The 18971-nt window shown below is 42.5% G+C and overlaps 1 protein-coding gene across 1 annotated transcript in view; it reads right to left on the bottom strand.

Annotated features, from left to right (window-relative positions):
• The window catches only part of GAB3 (GRB2-associated binding protein 3), a 73976-nt gene that overhangs the window by 27219 nt on the left and 27786 nt on the right, over window positions 1-18971 (bottom strand). Inside the window, exons 3-5 of the mRNA XM_011963220.1 lie at window positions 9753-10056; window positions 6999-7218; window positions 6024-6496 (exon numbers count right to left, since the gene is read on the bottom strand). Of these exons, the coding sequence (XP_011818610.1) occupies window positions 6024-6496; window positions 6999-7218; window positions 9753-10056 (997 nt within the window). The remainder of the gene's footprint in view (window positions 1-6023; window positions 6497-6998; window positions 7219-9752; window positions 10057-18971) is intronic.

Here is an 18971-nt window from a genome sequence, read left to right as displayed (position 1 = left end):
ATTTTTACCAAAACCAAAGATGTCATAAGAAAAGAAAGTTACAGGATGATCTCCCTCATGAACATAGATTTTTTTTGAAGTTCTAAACAAAATATGAGCAAAACAAATCTAGTAATTTATAAAAAGGAAAGGTGTCATGATAAAGTTGGGTTTGCCAAGGTTAGTTTAGCACTAAAAAAATTATCCAGTGAATTTCTTGACATTAACATGATAAAAATAATATGATTATAAAGTGTCTCAACCACAAAAAATGATAATTATATTAGGTAATTTTTTTTTTTTTTTTTTTTTTTTTTTTTTTTTTTTTGAGACGGAGTCTTGCTCTGTCACTCAGGTTGGAGTGCAGTGGCCGGATCTCAGCTCACTGCAAGCTCCGCGTCCCGGGTTCACGCCATTCTCCTGCCTCAGCCTCCCGAGTAGCTGGGATTACAGGTGCCCGCCACCTCGCCTGGCTAGTTTTTTGTATTTTTTAGTAGAGATGGGGTTTCACCGTGTTAGCCAGGATGGTCTCGATCTCCTGACCTCGTGATCCGCCCATCTCGGCCTCCCAAAGTGCTGGGATTACAGGCTTGAGCCACCGCACCCGGCCGGTAATGTTTGTTAATTAGTTTGATTTTAATCATTCCATGATATGGATGTATATCGAAACATCATATTGTACCCCATAAATGTATACAATTATTTGTCAATTAAAAATAAAAGAAATACATCTATTCATGACTTTAGAAAATGACAGTTAGCAAGGTAGAAAATATGTGAATGACTTTAACCTAATGAATGATATCTACAAACATCCACAGCAAACCACCTTGTAATGGTGAAATATTAGAAGCTTTCTGTCTGAGATCAGGAATGATACAAGGATCCGTATTGTCACCATGACTATTCAGTAATGTCCTGGACTTCTTATCCCATGCAGTGACATAAGAAAAAGTAATGAAATATATAAAGTTGTTAAAGAAAAAACAAAGCTATTATTATTTGCAGGCAATATAATTATATGCAAAGAAAAGACAAAATAATCCATAGTTTCAAAAAGCTGGATTTAAAATCAAAATCCAAAATGCTTTAACAAGAGCACAAAGAAAGGAGAGTCTCTTTAATAATGGTGTTGGGAAAACTGGATATCCACATGCAAAAGAATGAAGTTGGGCCCTTTTCTTAGACCATATACAAAAAATTAACTTGAAATAGATTATAGACTTCAATGTAAAATCTAAAACCATTTAGCCCCTAGAAGAAAATATAGGGGAAAAGCTCATTGACATTGGTATTGACAATGATACTTTGGATATGATTCCAAATGCACAGGCAAAAAGAGCAAAAATAAACAAGTGGAGCCACATCAAACTAACAAGTGTCTGCTCAGCAAAGGAAACAATCAACAAAATGAAAAGGCAACCTAGAGAATGAGAGAAAATATTTGCAAATCATATATAAGGGGTTAACAGTAAAAATATATAAGGAACTCATATAATTGAGTAGCAAAAAACCTAAATAACCTAATTTTAAAATGGGCAAAGATCTGAATAGACATTTCTCAAAAGAAGACATACAAATGGCCAACAGGTATATGAAAAAATGCTCAACATCACTAACCATCAGGGAAATGCAAATCAGAACCACACAAAGTATCGGCCCAACCAAATACAAGTGTTGGAGAGGGTGTAGAGAAGAGAACCCTTGTACGCTGTTGGTGGGAATGTAAATTGGGATAGCCATTATGGAAAACAGTATGGAGGTTCCTCAGAAAACTAAAATATAACTACCTTATGATCCAGCAATCTCTCTTCTGGATACATATCCAAAAGAAATGAAATCAGTATGTCAAAGAGATATTTGCCCTCCTGTGTTTATTACAGCACTATTCACAATAGCCACAACACGTGATATGGTTTGGCCCTGTGTCCCCCAAAAATCTCATGTTGAATTGTAATCCCCAATGTTGGAAGGAGGGCCTGGTGGGAGGTGATTGGATCATGGGGGTGGTTTCTAATGGTTTAGCACTATCCCCCTAGTGCTGTTTTGTGATAGAGCTCTCACAAGATCTGGTTGTTTAAAAGTGTGTAGCACCTCCTCCTTCACTCTCTTCCTCCTGCTCCAGCCATGTAAGACATGCTTCCTTCCTCTTCATCTTCCTCCATGATGATTGTAAGTTTCCTGAGGCCTCCCTAGCCATGCTTCCTGTACAGCCTGTGGAACTGTGAGTCAATTAAATCTCTTTTCCTTATAAATTACCCAAATTACCCAGTCTCAGGCAGTTCTTTTTTTGGGGGGGGGATGAAGTCTTGCTCTGTCACCCAGACTGTAGTGCAGTGGTGCGATCTCAGCTCACTGCAAACTCTGCCTCCCAGGTTCAAGCAATTCTACTGCCTCAGCCTCCTGAGTAGCTAGACAGGCGCCTGCCACCACACACAGGTAATTTTTGTATTTTTAGTAGATATGGGGGTTCCACCATATTGGCCAGGCTGGTCTTGAACTTCTGACCTTGTGATCTGCTGACTTTGGCCTCCCAAATTGCTGGGATTACAGGTATGAGCCACCGCACCCAGCCTCAGATAGTTATTTACAACAGTATGAGAATGGACTAATACAACATGTAGTCAGTTTGTGTCTGTCACTGGATGAATGGATAAAGGATATAATGGATATAAAAAATGTGGTATATATTCAGAATGGAATACTACTCAGCCTTAAAAAGGAATGATATCCTGTCATTTGTGACAACATGGGTAAACCAGGATGAGATTATGTTCAGTGAAATGAGCTGGGCACAGAAAAAAAAATACTGCATGATTTCACTTATATCTGGAATCTAAAAAAGTTGAACTCATGGCAATAGTAAAATGGTGGTTGTCAGGGACTCGGGAATGCAGGTAAATGAGAATATGTTGGTCTAAAGGTACAAACTTTCAGTGATAAGTGAACAAGTCTGGGGGATCCAATGTACAGCATGGGTGGCCATGGATGTATTAATTAGTTTGATTGTAATAATCAGTACATAATGCACGTGCATATCAAATCATCATGCTCTGATACATATGCATTCGCACCTTGAATATACGAAATCTTTGTCAATTAAATATTTTAAAATACAAAAATAAGACCTATATAAATGGAAGCATATTTCCTGTTCATGGATTGGAAAATTCAACATTGTAAAGATGTCAAATCTTCACAAACTGATCTACAGATATGATGCAATCCCCCTCAAATCTCCAATATATTTATGTAGGTGTGTCTAGAACCTGACCAGCTGACTGTAAAATTGACCCTAGAATAGCCATTATATTCTTAAAGGCAGGAGGACTTGTCCTATTGGATATTAAGATAGAATGGTATAGTAATTAAGAGAGTGTGGTATTGGTGCAAGCTGGACAAGTGGGTTCCAAGGGATAGAAAGGAGACTCAGACCCTCACATACATGGGCACTTCATCTATGGCAGAGGGGGCGCTGGAGGGCCATGGGGGCAGGACAGCCTTGCAGGATCATTGGATGGAGATCCAGATGGACAAAAATGAACCGTGACCTCACTCTGCCACCATGCACCAACACAGATTCCAGGCAAATCTTGGTGGGAAAGGTGGAACAATAAACTTTATGCATTCCCTCTGCTTTATCAGAGCCATTTTGCTTCTAGGCATCACTGTTGTCTTGGTCTTTGTTTCATGGTCAAAACCTCTATTTTACTTAGTTTTAACCTTTGTTTGCCTTCATGTAAAATAACACAACCTAATTGTTTTATGTTTGTGTTGAAATTTCAAATTATTTCAAGTTTTTGTTCTTCAATTTAAGACTTCTGATTCATTTTCATATGTTATTATTCTACTGGTTTTATTCATTTCACTTCCTAAAATGTGCTTAACCACTTTCATTTTTCCCTTTTTGTCAACTGTTCACACATGTTAGCACATCCAGATCATTTGTGTAATCAGTATATACCTATTTCATAAAGACAGTCAAAAGGAAGAAACATATGTAATGGTAACATCATTAGGGACATTAGGGAAGGCTTTTGCCAGTAACTTAAATCCTCAGTCAGAATGAGAGATTCGTACAATTTGAAAATAAATTTGCACTCCTTCCACTTTCCATAATTCCTTGAAAACATGGCCTAAACAAGTAGTGATGTGTGGGTGATTATATTTCAATGGAGAGAGAAAGAAAGAGAAGAAGAAAGGAGAAAGACACAGAGATAATTAGTTTCTGTGTCTGTGTATCTGAGAGATACAGACTGATGTAAGAAAGAAGAGCAAAATGTTAAGGTTGCTTGGCTCACGGCAGAAAGATGAGGTGGCCCAGCAAAGCAGTAAAGAAGAGGTCACTGAAAAACTCTAGGGAGACCCCCTGAAACTATTGCTACAGAATAAAAGATGAAATGCTCCTGATTATTGTAAATACAAAATTGTATGCAGGATTGTATAAAGACAATGCAAGGTTGGGCTGCCAGAATGAGCCAACAGCACGTGATGTGCTTCCCCCTGCAGAGAGCCTATGAATGGACGTGCAGTCAGGGAGGTTTCACATCACCAAGATTCCTATCCCAGAAAAGCAGATGTTCATAGCTCTGGGAATGGAATGCGACCCTTGTGGAGAGCCTATAAACGGATGCATGGGGGGGGGCACCTGTCCACATGGATAAGATAGGGCTATAAACGCCCTCATCTTGCTGCGGCTTTTCTAGGCCTCTTTAGGGTTAAGGCATGCCTCCTTCTGAGAAATTCTGGTCTAACCAGTTGTCTAACTTCACGTCCTGTTTCTATGAATTGTTTGTAACCAGCTTTTGCTGCAACTGCTACTGCTGATTAATATCTTGCTAATCATAGGTTATGGAAAGATGGTGTGCCTGCTTTAAGGCTCTGTTAGAAATTCTGGATGCACACACTATACTGTAAATTCTTATCTCTGTATACTGTACTTCTGCATACAGATGTTATGTTAAAGAACTACTTCATCCCCATGTGACCATCTCACCTCATAATCAAATGACCCTAAATCCCTCACTAACCTACCCCTGCCCTCACTAAACTTAATAATAAATGCTGGCATATCCAGTGCATTGTTGGCACCACGGGACCAGAAGGTGGTGACCCCCCTGGACCTAGCTTTCACTATCTTGTGTGTGTTTGTTATTTCTCGACCTGCCAATCCACCTGGGAACAAAGAGAGAGTCCCATTGCATTGTAGGCTGCTGGCCAGATCCCACAATAAAAAAACCACACTGAATGGGCTTAAGTTGGCTTTCACTAAACTGCTTCTGAAGGCCAGAGAGGCCCAGGTGGAAAGAAACAGGTGGAGGAAGATGGAACTGCAAGCAGAATTGCAAGATAACCTCGTGAGGATAAATGGCCTTATAGAAAAGGGCAAAAGAGGGCTGTAGGAGGGCCCTTTGTACAGTCAGTTAGAATTTGGAAAGAACAAGTCTAGTGGGATGATGAATGAGGCTGATGGGATTGCTGAAAAACAGAAGGCAGTGATGATCTGTGGTCTCAGGGCTCTCTATGTATGTGAGAGGCAGGCAAAGAAGGGAATGGGACTGAGTTGAGACAAAAGACATCAACTTTTGTACCAAGTGGGTCCCTGAGTGACTCCAAAAAACACTAGGATCTCAGATTCAGGTGGAAAGCTTACCACATGGGCAAGGACTTGCATGGGTAAGCCCATCACAAGGGACCAGTGTTCCAACCTATTGCAGCATCTATGGGGACCTAAATGTCTCTCCTGGTGGCCAGGCTCAAAGGAGGGGCGGGGGGACCTGGGAACAGAAGAGTGCTGCTTTTAGGTTATATGCTTCCACCAAGGATCCAGCCCTATTAGAAGATCAGGCCAGCTTGAGCAAGGGACAAGCACATATGTACACAAGTACACACTACTGATGTGGCTTTTTACCAAGCTGTACACATCAAGGTAATTCTAATCTAGCCCCATCGGTTGGGTCCATTGGCATGACCTCACATGGACACAAAGAGTGAGGAGGAGCCAGGGTTTTCTTGGCGCCTGAATCTTAGGACCCAACACTTACCTTTCCAGGTTCTCATGTTGTCTAAACCAGAGAGAGAGATTCTTCTTGGAACCAGAGTGCATTCTGGCTTCTTGCTGCCACTGTGTGTACTCCACTCCTCTTGGCGCCGTTCAGACAGATGGCTTGGCTTAGGGGGGCGAGGAGGTGGAGTGTTGGACATAATGTCTAGTTCTTTTGCTCCACAGGGTAAGGAACCTTGATTTTTATCTACCTGAATGGTGGAACTTAAGGAACTTTCCAGCAATGGTGAAGAAGACAAGTGGTCCCTGGGTGGCCCATTGATTTCTCTACTCCAGATCAGGGCAGGCTGAGGCCTCGAGGATGGCACCTCCTGAGCGCCATTGCCATGGCATGAGGGGTGGACCAAATGACTGGACGGGAGCGGCTGCAGGCAGTCAACAAAAACGTCATCAAATGAAGCCTGTTCCAATGAACGGTCTGAGTTTGACCAGCTATCACATCTGGTGGGTAGACTGGGGAAGAAAAGCATGTAAGTTGGACTAAAATGCAGCCATCCACCTACCACAAAACCAACACTGGCCTCATTCCCATCCCCCCAGTACCACCTTGCTTGCTACTTGCACAGCCACATTCCCTCTACAACACTCAGTTACACCAACCCCTTGGTGTGGCAAAAGAAAAATGGTTTGTTGATTTTTTCATCCTCTAAGTATCAGATACACATGAAAATGCAAGGCTAGAAATGAAACCACAATGCTGAAATGCATGACTCATTCTGTTTAGTATGCTACATGCTTCATCTTTTGCAGTGGTTCATAGCAATCTGTTCCTTCCCATTGGCAGGAAGAGAGATGAGAGCAGACACACCCACTAGAAAATGCTACCACTGAATGGACTAATTTGGTGAAGCACACTGAACACATCTCAGCTACAGACTCTGCAAGAGGAGGCAGTGTGACTCGAGAGAGCATGCTAGCAGGCCCAGCTCAGACAGAGTCCTGGATATAAACATACCTGGTATGGTGCAGTCTTCCAGTCTCGCAGTTGGACAAAACCAGATAATCTGGAAGGAAGAGAAGCTCTGACTCACTTCTTGTTTCCTCAGTGGCTACAGCATTAGTGTTTGGGTCATCTCTTGGCAAGGAGGAGCTGGCAGCATGGGCGGTATGAAGGGAGCTGGCAGAGGATGGCTGCAGGGAGGAGGGCGTGTAAGAGAGGCTCTCCATGGAATCTGCTGGAGAAATCATTTCCCAGGTTAATGTTTAAGAATGGCTATAACACGCACTCAACATTTCCCAAACAGCATCAAAGAAGCCAAACAGAAGATGCAAATCACAGCTGGTGTTTGTACTGATGGAGGAGACCATTTCCCCAAGCTATAAACAATGTCTGGGAAAGAAGGCCAATGTTTCAAGAGCAAAGTGTTGAATCAATTAAGAGTAAAAAACCCAGCATTCTTGGCCTAAAACTCCGCAGTTAGTCTACACACAGCTTCTTTATGGCCCTCAGCAGCAGCCCTGCATCATTGTTTTTTCACTCAACAAACATACATACATATATATGTATGCATAACAAGTCCATGCATATAATTATATATGTACTTGTGCATATATGTATGTATATCTATACATGTTTCCATAGGTATATGTCTATATAGAATACCTATCACATCTACCATGTGCCCGGAATGCCACTAACCCTCACAATACAGACAAGACAAAGATCCTGCCCTCATTGAAGTTTAGATTCTAGCAGAGAAGACAGACAAATAACACATAAATAAAGAATCCTGTTCATCACTGTTATAAGTAAAGAGAAGGAAAGAAACACTGTGCTGTGGTGGCTGGAAAAGCACATTCCTTTTTCTCAAGGAGCATAACATCCTCCCCATCACCTGAAAACATGGCCCTTAAGATGAATTTGAATCAGGAACCAATGAGAACTCCAGATCAGAAACAGCTAATGAAAAGCCTGCTTTTATTTCCCCTTTGAACCAAGTTAATAGTCCAGGATTCCTGAGTCAGGATGACCCAGAACTGCCTGCGTTCAAGTCCAGGCTGTACTACATAGCCATTACTACATGGCCTGCCTTCTCCAAGTTTCCTTTTCTATAAAGTGGAGATAATAATCACACATAGGCCATAGAACTGCTGTGGGGATGAGACGAGTTACTATACAAAAGCATTTCAACAAAGCTCCTGACCAGGGTACACACACAATGTGTTGACTACTATATGGTTGCTGGAGACAGAACCAAACACTCTGTGAAAAGTCACAAGAAAGCCCTTTGGGTGTAATTCTCAGATGAAGAGGACCCTGCTCTTACGTGGTTCTAAAAACTGAGGGGGGCTACAGAGAATGGAAAGGGTCACAGGTGAGTTTTCTGGCTTCCTCCAACTTCATGCCAGGGCAGGCTCTCCAGTTTTGGCCTGGTACCTTACTCATTCCTATTGCTCTTGGGTTATTGGGAAACATATTATGTACATATGGTTTAGGATAACTCCTGGATAAGGAAAGAAACGGAGGAGACATATAACACAGTATATGACGATATACCTATTTAGGGCAGAAGGTGTGGAATAGGGTGGTAAAGAGCCAGCAGCAAGGCTGGAGAAGTTGGTCAGGGAGGCTCTGCTTGATTTGCATAATGTCAGACTCTAGCCAGAACCTACTTAATGCAACTTTCCAATTAAGTTTGTCCATTGTACCAAGGATAAAGAACTTGCCATCACTTCATTTCCTTTTATTTGAGTGTTCTCAATGCTCAGCAATATTACTGAATAGCCTCACTTAATACGCTTTCCTGGTTCACCAAACGAAAAGGAATGTGTTCTCAGGAAGCACACTCTCTTGTGCCTGTCCTGGAGGGAGATACAACTCTGACTCTCCATTGCCACCTAGTGTTAGAGTGTGGATATTTCCGTGGCAGAGGGCGGAAACCATACAGTAACCCTTAAAATGTTGAAGCAAGTATAGATCACAGGATTTAGGGGCCAAGTTTTGTCTACTAGACTAAGAGGCTAAAAGAAATCAGATTCAAAATCTCATATTTTGAGGAAAAGGGCATGTTGCAATAATGTCAGGGGCTCAACAACAAAATCCATGAAGGGAAGTGAATTGTAACCCTAGGTTACAATATACCTGGTAAATTACATAGGAAGAGTTGTGTGTGTGTATGTGTGTGTGCGTGTGTGTGTGTGTGGCAGAGAGAGAGAGAGTCTGGGGTACTCTTCATGGGTCAATTGCTCCCACTGTCCAGAAATGGCCCAGAGCAAACTTACAACTAATTTCCTCTGCAGAGAACTTGAGACATTTGGAGGTATCAGGTAAGTAGCCAAGTTCTCTCTTTCTACCATTTAGTGATGAACAACCCAATAGGCACCAGAAATACTGGAGTTCCACAATGTTTTGAAGTGTGGCAATATTTGATATTTCTAGAAAGTCATGAGTGTCAGCATCATGGGAAGACATCCTCATCCACATTTGACTTTCACTGTGGTTGAATGAGATCAAAGACATGAAGGGGTTTTAAAGCCATTAAAGTAACCTGCAATGCTCAGTGTGTGTATGGATTCTGCCTTCCCACATTTCGACCGAGTGAAAGAGGGCAATTTCCAGTACCATATTTGGTAGGAACAGTTCTGATATAAATTAGCCTGCCAAAACACCCTCGAGGAGGCAGGCTTGGCATCTTGAACTGTTTTTCTGCAGTAGCCCTCCAGTCCTGGGATACCCCTTAGCACATGGGAGCCCCAACTCCGCTCTTACCTGCGCCATCCTCCAGGTGGCCAAGGTTGCAGACCTGACTGATGCTGTGCACCCACACCTGCATTTCTTGCTCAGTTTTGGCCACCAGGTAGAATGTACGGGAAGTAGTCTTGACAATGAACACGAAATTATTCTGAAATTCCTTCCGAACAAAGCCGGGGCCCACATGCTTCCACACTGCACACTCGCTGAGGTCTATCACCCGGATAGGCTTGCTGGAGTGCTTGTTCCTGTAGTACTCCAAGACATCGGGGTTGCCGCTCATGCGGCCTCGCCGGAGGACAAACCAGCGCTTGCGCCAGGCCTGCAGAAAGGCAATTCAATAAGGAGTTACTGGACCAATTTCTCTTGCTTCTCAGGCTATGCCAAGAACCCATGTCATGACAAGGACAGCAGGAAGGAAGCAAATCAGCCATTCTAATGATGAAACACTTTGTATTACAGGACTAGTGCCCATCTTCAAGTCTACTTTATTGGATGATTTTAAGGACAGGTCGGGATATGAGAGTCTAGAGAGTCTAGTAATGGGATTCACACCCACAGTTTGAAGGACCAGAATTATACAATCATTGAAATTGATGCAGCAAAGGAATGTAGTACAAATTTAGCATATACTTAAGCTTTAAAAGAATCTTAGCAATAAAGAACTAGAAGGAAGTTTTCTTACTATTATCTATCTATCTCAGTTCAAGAGCCAATATCATACATTAAAATCAGAGGCAAATCACAAGTGCTCACCACTGCCCCAGTATCTTCTAACATTGTTATTTAAGTTCTACACAACTGGCCAAGAAGGAAAATCATACACATTGGAGAGGAGGAGAGAGGATTGCCAGTGTCTAAAGGTGACAAATTGTCTTCCATAAAACTCCCAATGATGATTAAAACACTAATAGAATTCTCAGAGAATTAACTAGCCTGGCTAGTTACAATTCCTATGTAAGAGACCCTAAGTGCTTTACTATAATCCATTTAATCCCTAAAACTATACTATGGGAGGGGTAACTATTACTATCTCCATCTTATGTCTGATAAAACAGATTCAGAGAGATTAAGTAAGATGCCCAAGGTCATATAGCTAAACAGCTGTAGGAATGAATTTGAACTCAGGTTGGGATGGAAGGATCAGTAATGGATGTGAAGTCAAAAAAAAAAATAGAGGAAGTGTATTCAGCTCTTCAGAAACATCTGACTGTAAAGGGGGAAGCTCTGGGGTCAAGGGATTTTTTTTTTTTTTTTTGAGACGGAGTCTTGCTCTGTCGCCTGGGCTGGAGTGCAGTGGCCGGATCTCAGCTCACTGCAAGCTCTGCCTCCCGGGTTCCCGCCATTCTCCTGCCTCAGCCTCCCGAGTAGCTGGGACTACAGGCGCCCGCCACCTCGCCCGGCTAGTTTTTGTATTTTTAGTAGAGACGGGGTTTCACCGTGTTAGCCAGGATGGTCTCGATCTCCTGACCTCGTAATCCGCCCGTCTCGGCCTCCCAAAGTGCTGGGATTACAGGCGTGAGCCACCGCGCCCGGCCGGGATTTTTTAAAGATGGGAGACTCTTAAGCATTCACCCCCTAAGTCACAGTGTTTCTCAACAAGGGATGGTCTAATTCCTCTCTGGAGCATCTGAAAATATGTGGGTTTTGCTTGTTATAAAGGCTGGAGATGGGGTGGGGGGTGAGGCATGGCAAGATTGGCCTCAAGCTATCAGTGCCTCTGTTTTGAAACACTGTAAAAACTAAAAGGAACTTTCGTTAATGGAATCTTGGAAAGAGCCAAGCCTGGAGGTCAGATGAACAGGTAAAGCTCAGTCCATGCTCAGAAAAGAAAAGAGAATGATATTCCACAGAAGCCAGTGCCAAGATATGACTGGTCTCTTTTGTGCCACTGAGAACTACTGAGGATGACCTAGGGCTCCTTGGCTCCCCACTCACCATTGACCTAGAATGTTTGATGTAGACAGTACCATCTTGGCTTAGTACAAAGAAAGGGTGCAGATCTCTGGCCTGGGGAAAGAGGTATTTACAATTGACCAAAGCCCTAAGGAGTCCGCTGGATCTGTAAACTTCCCTGCCCTCTCATGGAGCCAGGGGGAAGGAAATGTTTGAGTTCCTTGTCTTCTTACATATAGGTGCCCTTTGTTCATCAAAGGGCCAGACAGGCCAGCCTGCATGGATAGCGTATGCTTACTTTCTGCGGTAGGGAACTATGGCATGAGCCCCAGTTGGGAATTGAGCACAGAGAAGGATGACGGGCTGACCACAGGGCTCTCTTCCATTGGAGACATTCAGTGTTGCATAGGAGAGATTTATAGCTCTGTGGTTTTCTCTCCCGTGCGGTAGCATGTGTGACAGCAGGAAGTGTGGGGTTCTGCCAGGAGGTACAGCGACCCCTGGGACAGGAAGTCTTTTGTATCTCTAGCTTCATTTATGTGTGATACTTTTTAAGCCCACCAGCTTTGACCAAGAGGCCAGGAGAAAAGGAAAAGACACTATTTGGAGTATTCTCAGCTCCCTCCTTGCTCAGAGAACATGAATCTGAGATGTCAGAGAATCCAAAGAAGCACTGACCTCTAATTATGCCTTAGAATTAAAAGCCCTTCCAGGACTGTGGCAAGGGGCAGCAAGCAGAAGGAAGGCAGTCACTCTGTGTCAGGTTGGGGTAGGTGAACCCTGGTTTGCTCTTGCCTTTACAGACAGTATACGGCTTTCAGAAGAGGTCTGGCCATGGGTCAAACAAGGAGACAAACTCAGGAGACAAACAACGTGGTGTGATTAAGTCCACGTTTTTAAGACAGGAAAAATAACAGCATGTTTGTATGCTCATGGGGGTCACCCAAGAGGGAGAGAAAAATTGATTCAATGAATTCCTGTTGCAAAAACATGGCATTGGATGGGAGTAAAGCCACTAAACATAAGAGAAGTAGCTTGAGTCTTGCTGTGGGGTTTGAAAGTTGGAAACTTGGGCTTCTGGCATCAACTGAGGCAAACAGGAACATAAAGCCCAGGTCAGGGAAGGGCCTCAGGGGATAAGAGAATGGCATGTGTGCCTGCTGAGGAGGGAGCATGGGGTGCTCCAAACTTTCCAAAAGCCACTTTGGTGGGGGAAATGTAAAGAGGAACTTTGTTGCACTTCCCAAAAATGATTCTAAAAGAGGAAGTCAAACTGAGCACAGAAACAAGTTTCACATTAACTGCTCTTAGTGTTATGGAGACAATAGATTTCTTATCTTTTAATAACAATATTGGAAGAGAAGTAACACCAAGAGTTTATTTATTGAGTGCCTACTCTGCACTATGCATCCTGCTAGACAATGAAGATAGAAAAGGGGATTAGAGCTGGTCTCTAAAAGGACCTCACTCTCTAGCTGGGATAGGGAGAAGGGTAGAATTATGATATGGGTAGATTTCAACTCAGGATAGTGAGCGGTCTAGCAGAAGAGTGAACCAGGAGTGGTGGGAGTGCAATGGAAAGAGTGACATGAAGAAGTTTGGGCTTTATTCATTCATTCAACAATTACCTATTGATAGCCTACTAATATGCTGGACACTGTGCAGACACTGGGGAAGATGAAGTAAGCAAGTCACAGGCCCTGACACACACAGTCTCATGGGCAACAAGGGAGTGAGCAGATGGATAAACAGACAATTGCAATCAGTGAGATAAGTGCTACGATAAGGCAAAACCAAGATGCTATGGGAACAAACAAAAGAGACATCTCTGTCAGATCAGTTGTCTGGGGAGGCTTCCGGGAAGAAGTGGTGACTAAGCTGAGGCTAAAGTGGGGCAGGAGGAAGCAGCATGCACAAAGGCATTAAGGTGGAAAGGCTGAAAACTTTGCATAAGTAGTTCAGCAGGGCTGGAAGGCAGGCATGAAGGTGGAAAGGAAAAAGAACAGTCACACAGTAACTTAAATAGGATGTAGCATAGTCTTGATGCTAAATCATGCAAAATTGCCAGTGTGTGATCCCTTATGTTTTTAAATCTCTACATAAGAGTTGTGATTATGCAAAAACAGAAATGGGTGTTCTTGGAGCTCTTTGCTAAGTAGGTAAAACCAGAGGCCACATATAGTTCTGTTCCACCAGGCTTACAGGCTTCTGGAAAATGGAAGACATGTGACAAAGCCCCTGAAAGCAGTCAGTCTGCCAGCACCAAAGTGAAGCTTTTTACAATGAAACAAAGCCACAAGGAATGGCGAGGGCCATCTCAAAAGGACTTAGGGGCTAACCTGAAGAGGTTACCACTGGCCATATATGAAAGAATTTTTGCTTTCATAAATACGGTCATATGCTGCATGACATTATAGTAACAATGAACCACATATACAATGGTGGTCCTGTAAGATTTTTTTTCAATCCTCCGAGACATCTGAATCCCATAAAATTTAATACCATATTTTTATTGTACCTTTTCTATGTTTAGATACACAAATACCTACCATTGTGTTACAATTGCCTATGGTATTCAATGCAGTACCAGGCTGTACAGATTTGTAGCCCAGAAGCAATAGGCTATACCATATAGCCTAGGTGTGTAGTAAGCTACGTTTGTGTAAGTATACCCTGTGATATTTGCAAAGTGACTAAATCGCCTAATGACACATTTCTCAGAACATATCCCCATCATTGAATGATGCATGATTGTATAATAACTATAGTGGCTTGCAATCCACCAAATACACTTAAATCCATGAGTTTATTGTGATATTAGAAAAAGAATTTGTCATCTTCAGAGGATGTAAGGGAACTACTTCATTTCCTTGAAAACTAGTTAAGTAAAGGGAAGAATCAAGCATTATCCAACCTTTGCTATGTGAGCTGTCCCACTTGAGTAGATGAAGGGAATGTTTCTTTATGAATGTATTCTGATTAGTAATGGAAAAAAAAATGACAGAATTAGAATATCCCCACTTTGCTATCCCCAATGAATTAATAGGTATAGCTATTAAGCATCAACAGCTGCTGACTTGGGAAGAGAAACAATCAGACATTTTGTGCCTTTGATAGCCTGATATGAGGGTGCAATCAGCAAAGAAAAGCACAGGAAAGGAAGCAATCAATAAAATGAAAAGGCAACCTATATACTAGGAAAAATATTTGCAAACTACATTAAAGGATTAATATTCAAAATTTATAAAGAACTCTTACAACTCAATTGCAGAAAAAGAATTAAAAAATGGGTGAAGGATCTGAACAACATTTCTCCAAAGAAGACAGAAAAATGTCTAGCAGGTATCTTAGTCCATTTTCTTTTGCCATAACAGAATATCTGAGATTGGATAATTTATAACAATATTAGTTTATGTTGCTCATGGTTCTGGAGACTGGGAAGTCCAAAGGCATAGCACCAGCATCTGCTCAGCATCTGGTGAGGATCTGCTTGTTGTGTCACCCCATAGCAGAAGGCAGAAGGGCAAGCAAGTGCATGCAAGCGATCTCGGCTCACTGCAAGCTCCGCCTCCCGGGTTCAAGCGATTCTCCTGCCTCAGCCTCTCAAGTAGCTGGGATTACAGGCATGAGCCACCACGCCTGGCTAATTTTTTGTATCTTTAGTAGAGATGGGGTTTTGCCACGTTGGTCAGGCTTGTCTTGAACTCCTGACCTCAGGTGATCCGCCCACCTCGGCATCCCAAAGTGCCGGGATTACAGGAGTGAGCCACTGTGCCTGGCCTTGTGTTTTCTTTTATGATAAAAAAAAAATCTTAAAACAATTCCTCTGTACAGGGCATATTTGTGGATTCATTCAATCAATATTTACCGAGTGTCTACTATGTGTCAGACACTGTGCATGTAAAGAAAAAGGGTGCTATGTTTACCAGCGAGTTCATAAGCTCACAGGATGAGGAAGGAAAGCAGAGGTTTATGCTCAATGTCCAGCATAAAAATGTCGCTTGAAGCTGGGAGGTGAGCCGAGATCACGCCATCGCACTGCAGCCTGGGTGACAAGAGCGAAAAACTCCATCTCAAAAAAAGAAAAAACAAACAAACAAAAAAACCAAATATTGCAAATCACATAAAAGAAATGTATTGAAAAATAGAACTTTGCCACCCACAACAGAAGTCCCTCCATGTGTCCTGGTCGATCATAACCTCCTTCTTCTCCCCATAAATAAGCACTATCCTGACAACTACCAGAGGTGAGGAGGGGGTGTCAGAGTATAAATAAGAGATAAGTGGAGGGGTCTGAACCTAAGAAGTTCAGAGATGGGTCAGGAAGTAAAGAGTACAGAAGATGAGGGTGAACACTTCAGAACAGAGGGTGTGAGGATGCTGGGACCTGAGGGCTGCCCTCTCTTCTTACTGAGATGTTTGCATTTTATGGAAACATAAAATTGCAGGATTGCTGGCTTCAAGTACCTGTGCTGGACTTCACCTTCTCCCCTCAGTCCTTCTCTGCCGGGTAGGTCATGAGCAGCTTGGGAAGCCAAGATGGAAAAGTGTGAGGTCAAGAGTTCAGGATAGACTGTAAAGATAAGCCTGGGTCAAGAGGATCTAGAAAGCAGAATCACTATGCAAACAAGTATCCACAACAGTAACTTAGAGAAATGGAGTACAAAAATGGGCGTGGTGGAGGCACTGAATTGAAAGTCAGGAGACCTGAATTTGAATTCTGATTCTACTTTTGACTTTCTGTGTGACTTTGAGCACACAGTACTTGAGTAACTCAGCTTCTGCAAACCTCAGTCCTGTCACCTGTAAATAGAAATAGTAAACCCTGCCCTGTCACCCTTATGGTATAATTGTAGTGAACCAATGAGAAACAATGGCAAAACATTATCAGTCTAAAAGTGACTTATAAAATGACAATGTGGGCTAGGGGCGGTGGCTCACGCCTGTTATCCCAGCACTTTGGGAGGCAGAGGTGGGTGGATCACTTGAAGTCTGGAGTTCAAGACCAGCCTGACCAACATGGTGAAACCCCTTCTCTACTAAAAATACAAAAATTGGCCAGGTGTGGTGACATGCACCTATAATCCCAACTACTCAGGAGGCTGAGGCAGAATTGCTTGAACCCAGGAGACGGAGGTTGCAGTGAGCCAAGATCGGGCCACTGCACTCCAGCCTGGGCAACAGAGTGAGACTTCATCTCAATAAATAAATAAATAAAACAAAACAAAATAAAATGACAATGTGACTACTGGCCACCAGGGCTCATGGCATCACTTGCCCTGGGGAAACTGTTTCTCTCCATACTATAAAATGATGAGCTCTGAGGGCTTTTCCAGCTCTGACCATCAAAAGATCCACTTCCCATCAGCCTTTCCTGCCACAGCAACCAAGCTGACTCATTACCACCGACCAGTATCTTCTCTAACAACAAAACCCTGCAATATCCTGTAACCTTGTATAAAGGTGTTTGTGCTCATTTCTAGTCTCCTCCAGGAAGGTGTGTCTAGGTCACAGGCTTGTTAGTTTTTATAAAATTGTTAGAGAACAGTTTAATCCCATTCTTCTGAGAGTAAAAGCTACACATTGTTCTCATCTTAAAACAATCCAACTTGCTGATTACATAGTTAACAAACATCTCCAAGTTTGTTTCCTAATGGAGTGAACAAAGGTGTGAGTACCTGCAAGGCTGAAGTGGGTCCTATGCAACGACAAGGTGTCACCACCCCCCCCCCCCGCCAAATTCATATGTTAAACTCCTAAGCCCCCAGTATCTCCGAATATAACCTTATATGGAAATAATCTTTAGCAAGTTAAAGTGAGGTCATAATCAAATATGACTGGTGTCTTCATAAAAAGGGGAAATTGGAACACAGAAATGCATAGAAGGAAGACATTGTGAAAAGACACAGAGAGAAGATGGCCATCTACAAGTCAAGGAGAGAAGCCTGGAACACATCCTTCCCCCACAGCCTTGAGAAGGAACCAAATCTGCTGACAGCTTAATTTCAGACGTCCAGCCTCCAGAACTGTGAGACTATAATACACCTCTCTTGTCTAAGCCACCCAGTCTGTGATACTTTGTTACAGCAGCCCTAGGAAATGAATACACTCTGCAACCTTTATTATGCATCTGAATCACCTGGAAGGACTTCCACTTCCAGCCACATTAGTGTACTGGACACTGAACCTGCCCCCTACACATAAAACCAACTAGAAAACTAGATCAAATAAATATATGAAATAGACATTAGATGGCAGTCAGTGCAGAGCTGTGGCCTGTATAAAAAGGAAAGCAAAAGAGGTGAGTCCCTGATCACCCTGGCTTTCATCCTGTAAGCACTTTCTCAACCATGGCCATCTCACAGAGTTGAGAAAGTAGAGATCGGAATTCTGGGTGGTTGAGGTGGCTAGAATTTGCAGGACAAAGGACCACAGAGAACACAGCTATGTAGAGAAAGAGCTCTAGAAATCTACATAGGTGTTTCCCCATGAGACTTTGGCTGAACACTAACATTCATGTGTGTAGAGTGAAACCCCATGAGGTGAATCCTAAAACAACTACTGAAGACCCCAAATCTAAACAACTGCCAGAGCTCTGGCTGAGAGATGTTTGAGTGCTTTTTTTATCAGCCATAATGGAGAGACCTGGAACATTCAGTAGAGACTCAAGAAAGGCCACACCTTAGAAGCAAGAGTAAAGCCAAACTAGCCCTAGAGTACAGGCTGCTCTAGATTTGCCTTAAGAAAGCTTGAAAAGAAGGCTTGGAATGATCAAGCTCATCAGCAAGTTACTGAATTGGTGGCCAAAACAAAGTTCAACAGTCTAAGGGAAGACAAAAGTAGACAATAATATAATATTTACAATGAAAACATCCAAGAAATTACTAAATATGTAAAGAAGCATAAAAATATGACTAATAACCAAAGGAAAAATCAGTCAATAGAAAGAAACCTAGAAATGACAGAGATGATAGAATACGCAGACAACTTTAAAACAGCTGTTATAAAATTTGAGATGTAAAGGAAAATACGAACATAGTGACAGAAATGGAAGTTACAGACAAGAAAAAAATGGAACATGTATAGGTAAAAAATACAATATCTGACCCACACAAAAAAATACACTAGATGGGCATAATAACATCTTAGACACTGAAGAAGTGATCAGCAAACCTGAAGCACAGATAGAAAAGCCTGGGAAGACAGGAATAACCAGAATCACCCAGAGAGCTGTTAAAAATGCACATTCCGGGGGCGGAGCAAGATGGCCGAATAGGAACAGCTCCAGTCTCCAACTCCCAGCGCGAAGGACACAGAAGACCGGTGATTTCTGCATTTTCA

This window comes from Colobus angolensis, unplaced genomic scaffold (genome assembly GCF_000951035.1).
Source record: "Colobus angolensis palliatus isolate OR3802 unplaced genomic scaffold, Cang.pa_1.0 Scaffold601, whole genome shotgun sequence".
Classification (NCBI taxonomy): domain Eukaryota; kingdom Metazoa; phylum Chordata; class Mammalia; order Primates; family Cercopithecidae; genus Colobus; species Colobus angolensis.
This window is presented reverse-complemented; position numbering and strand designations above follow the sequence as displayed.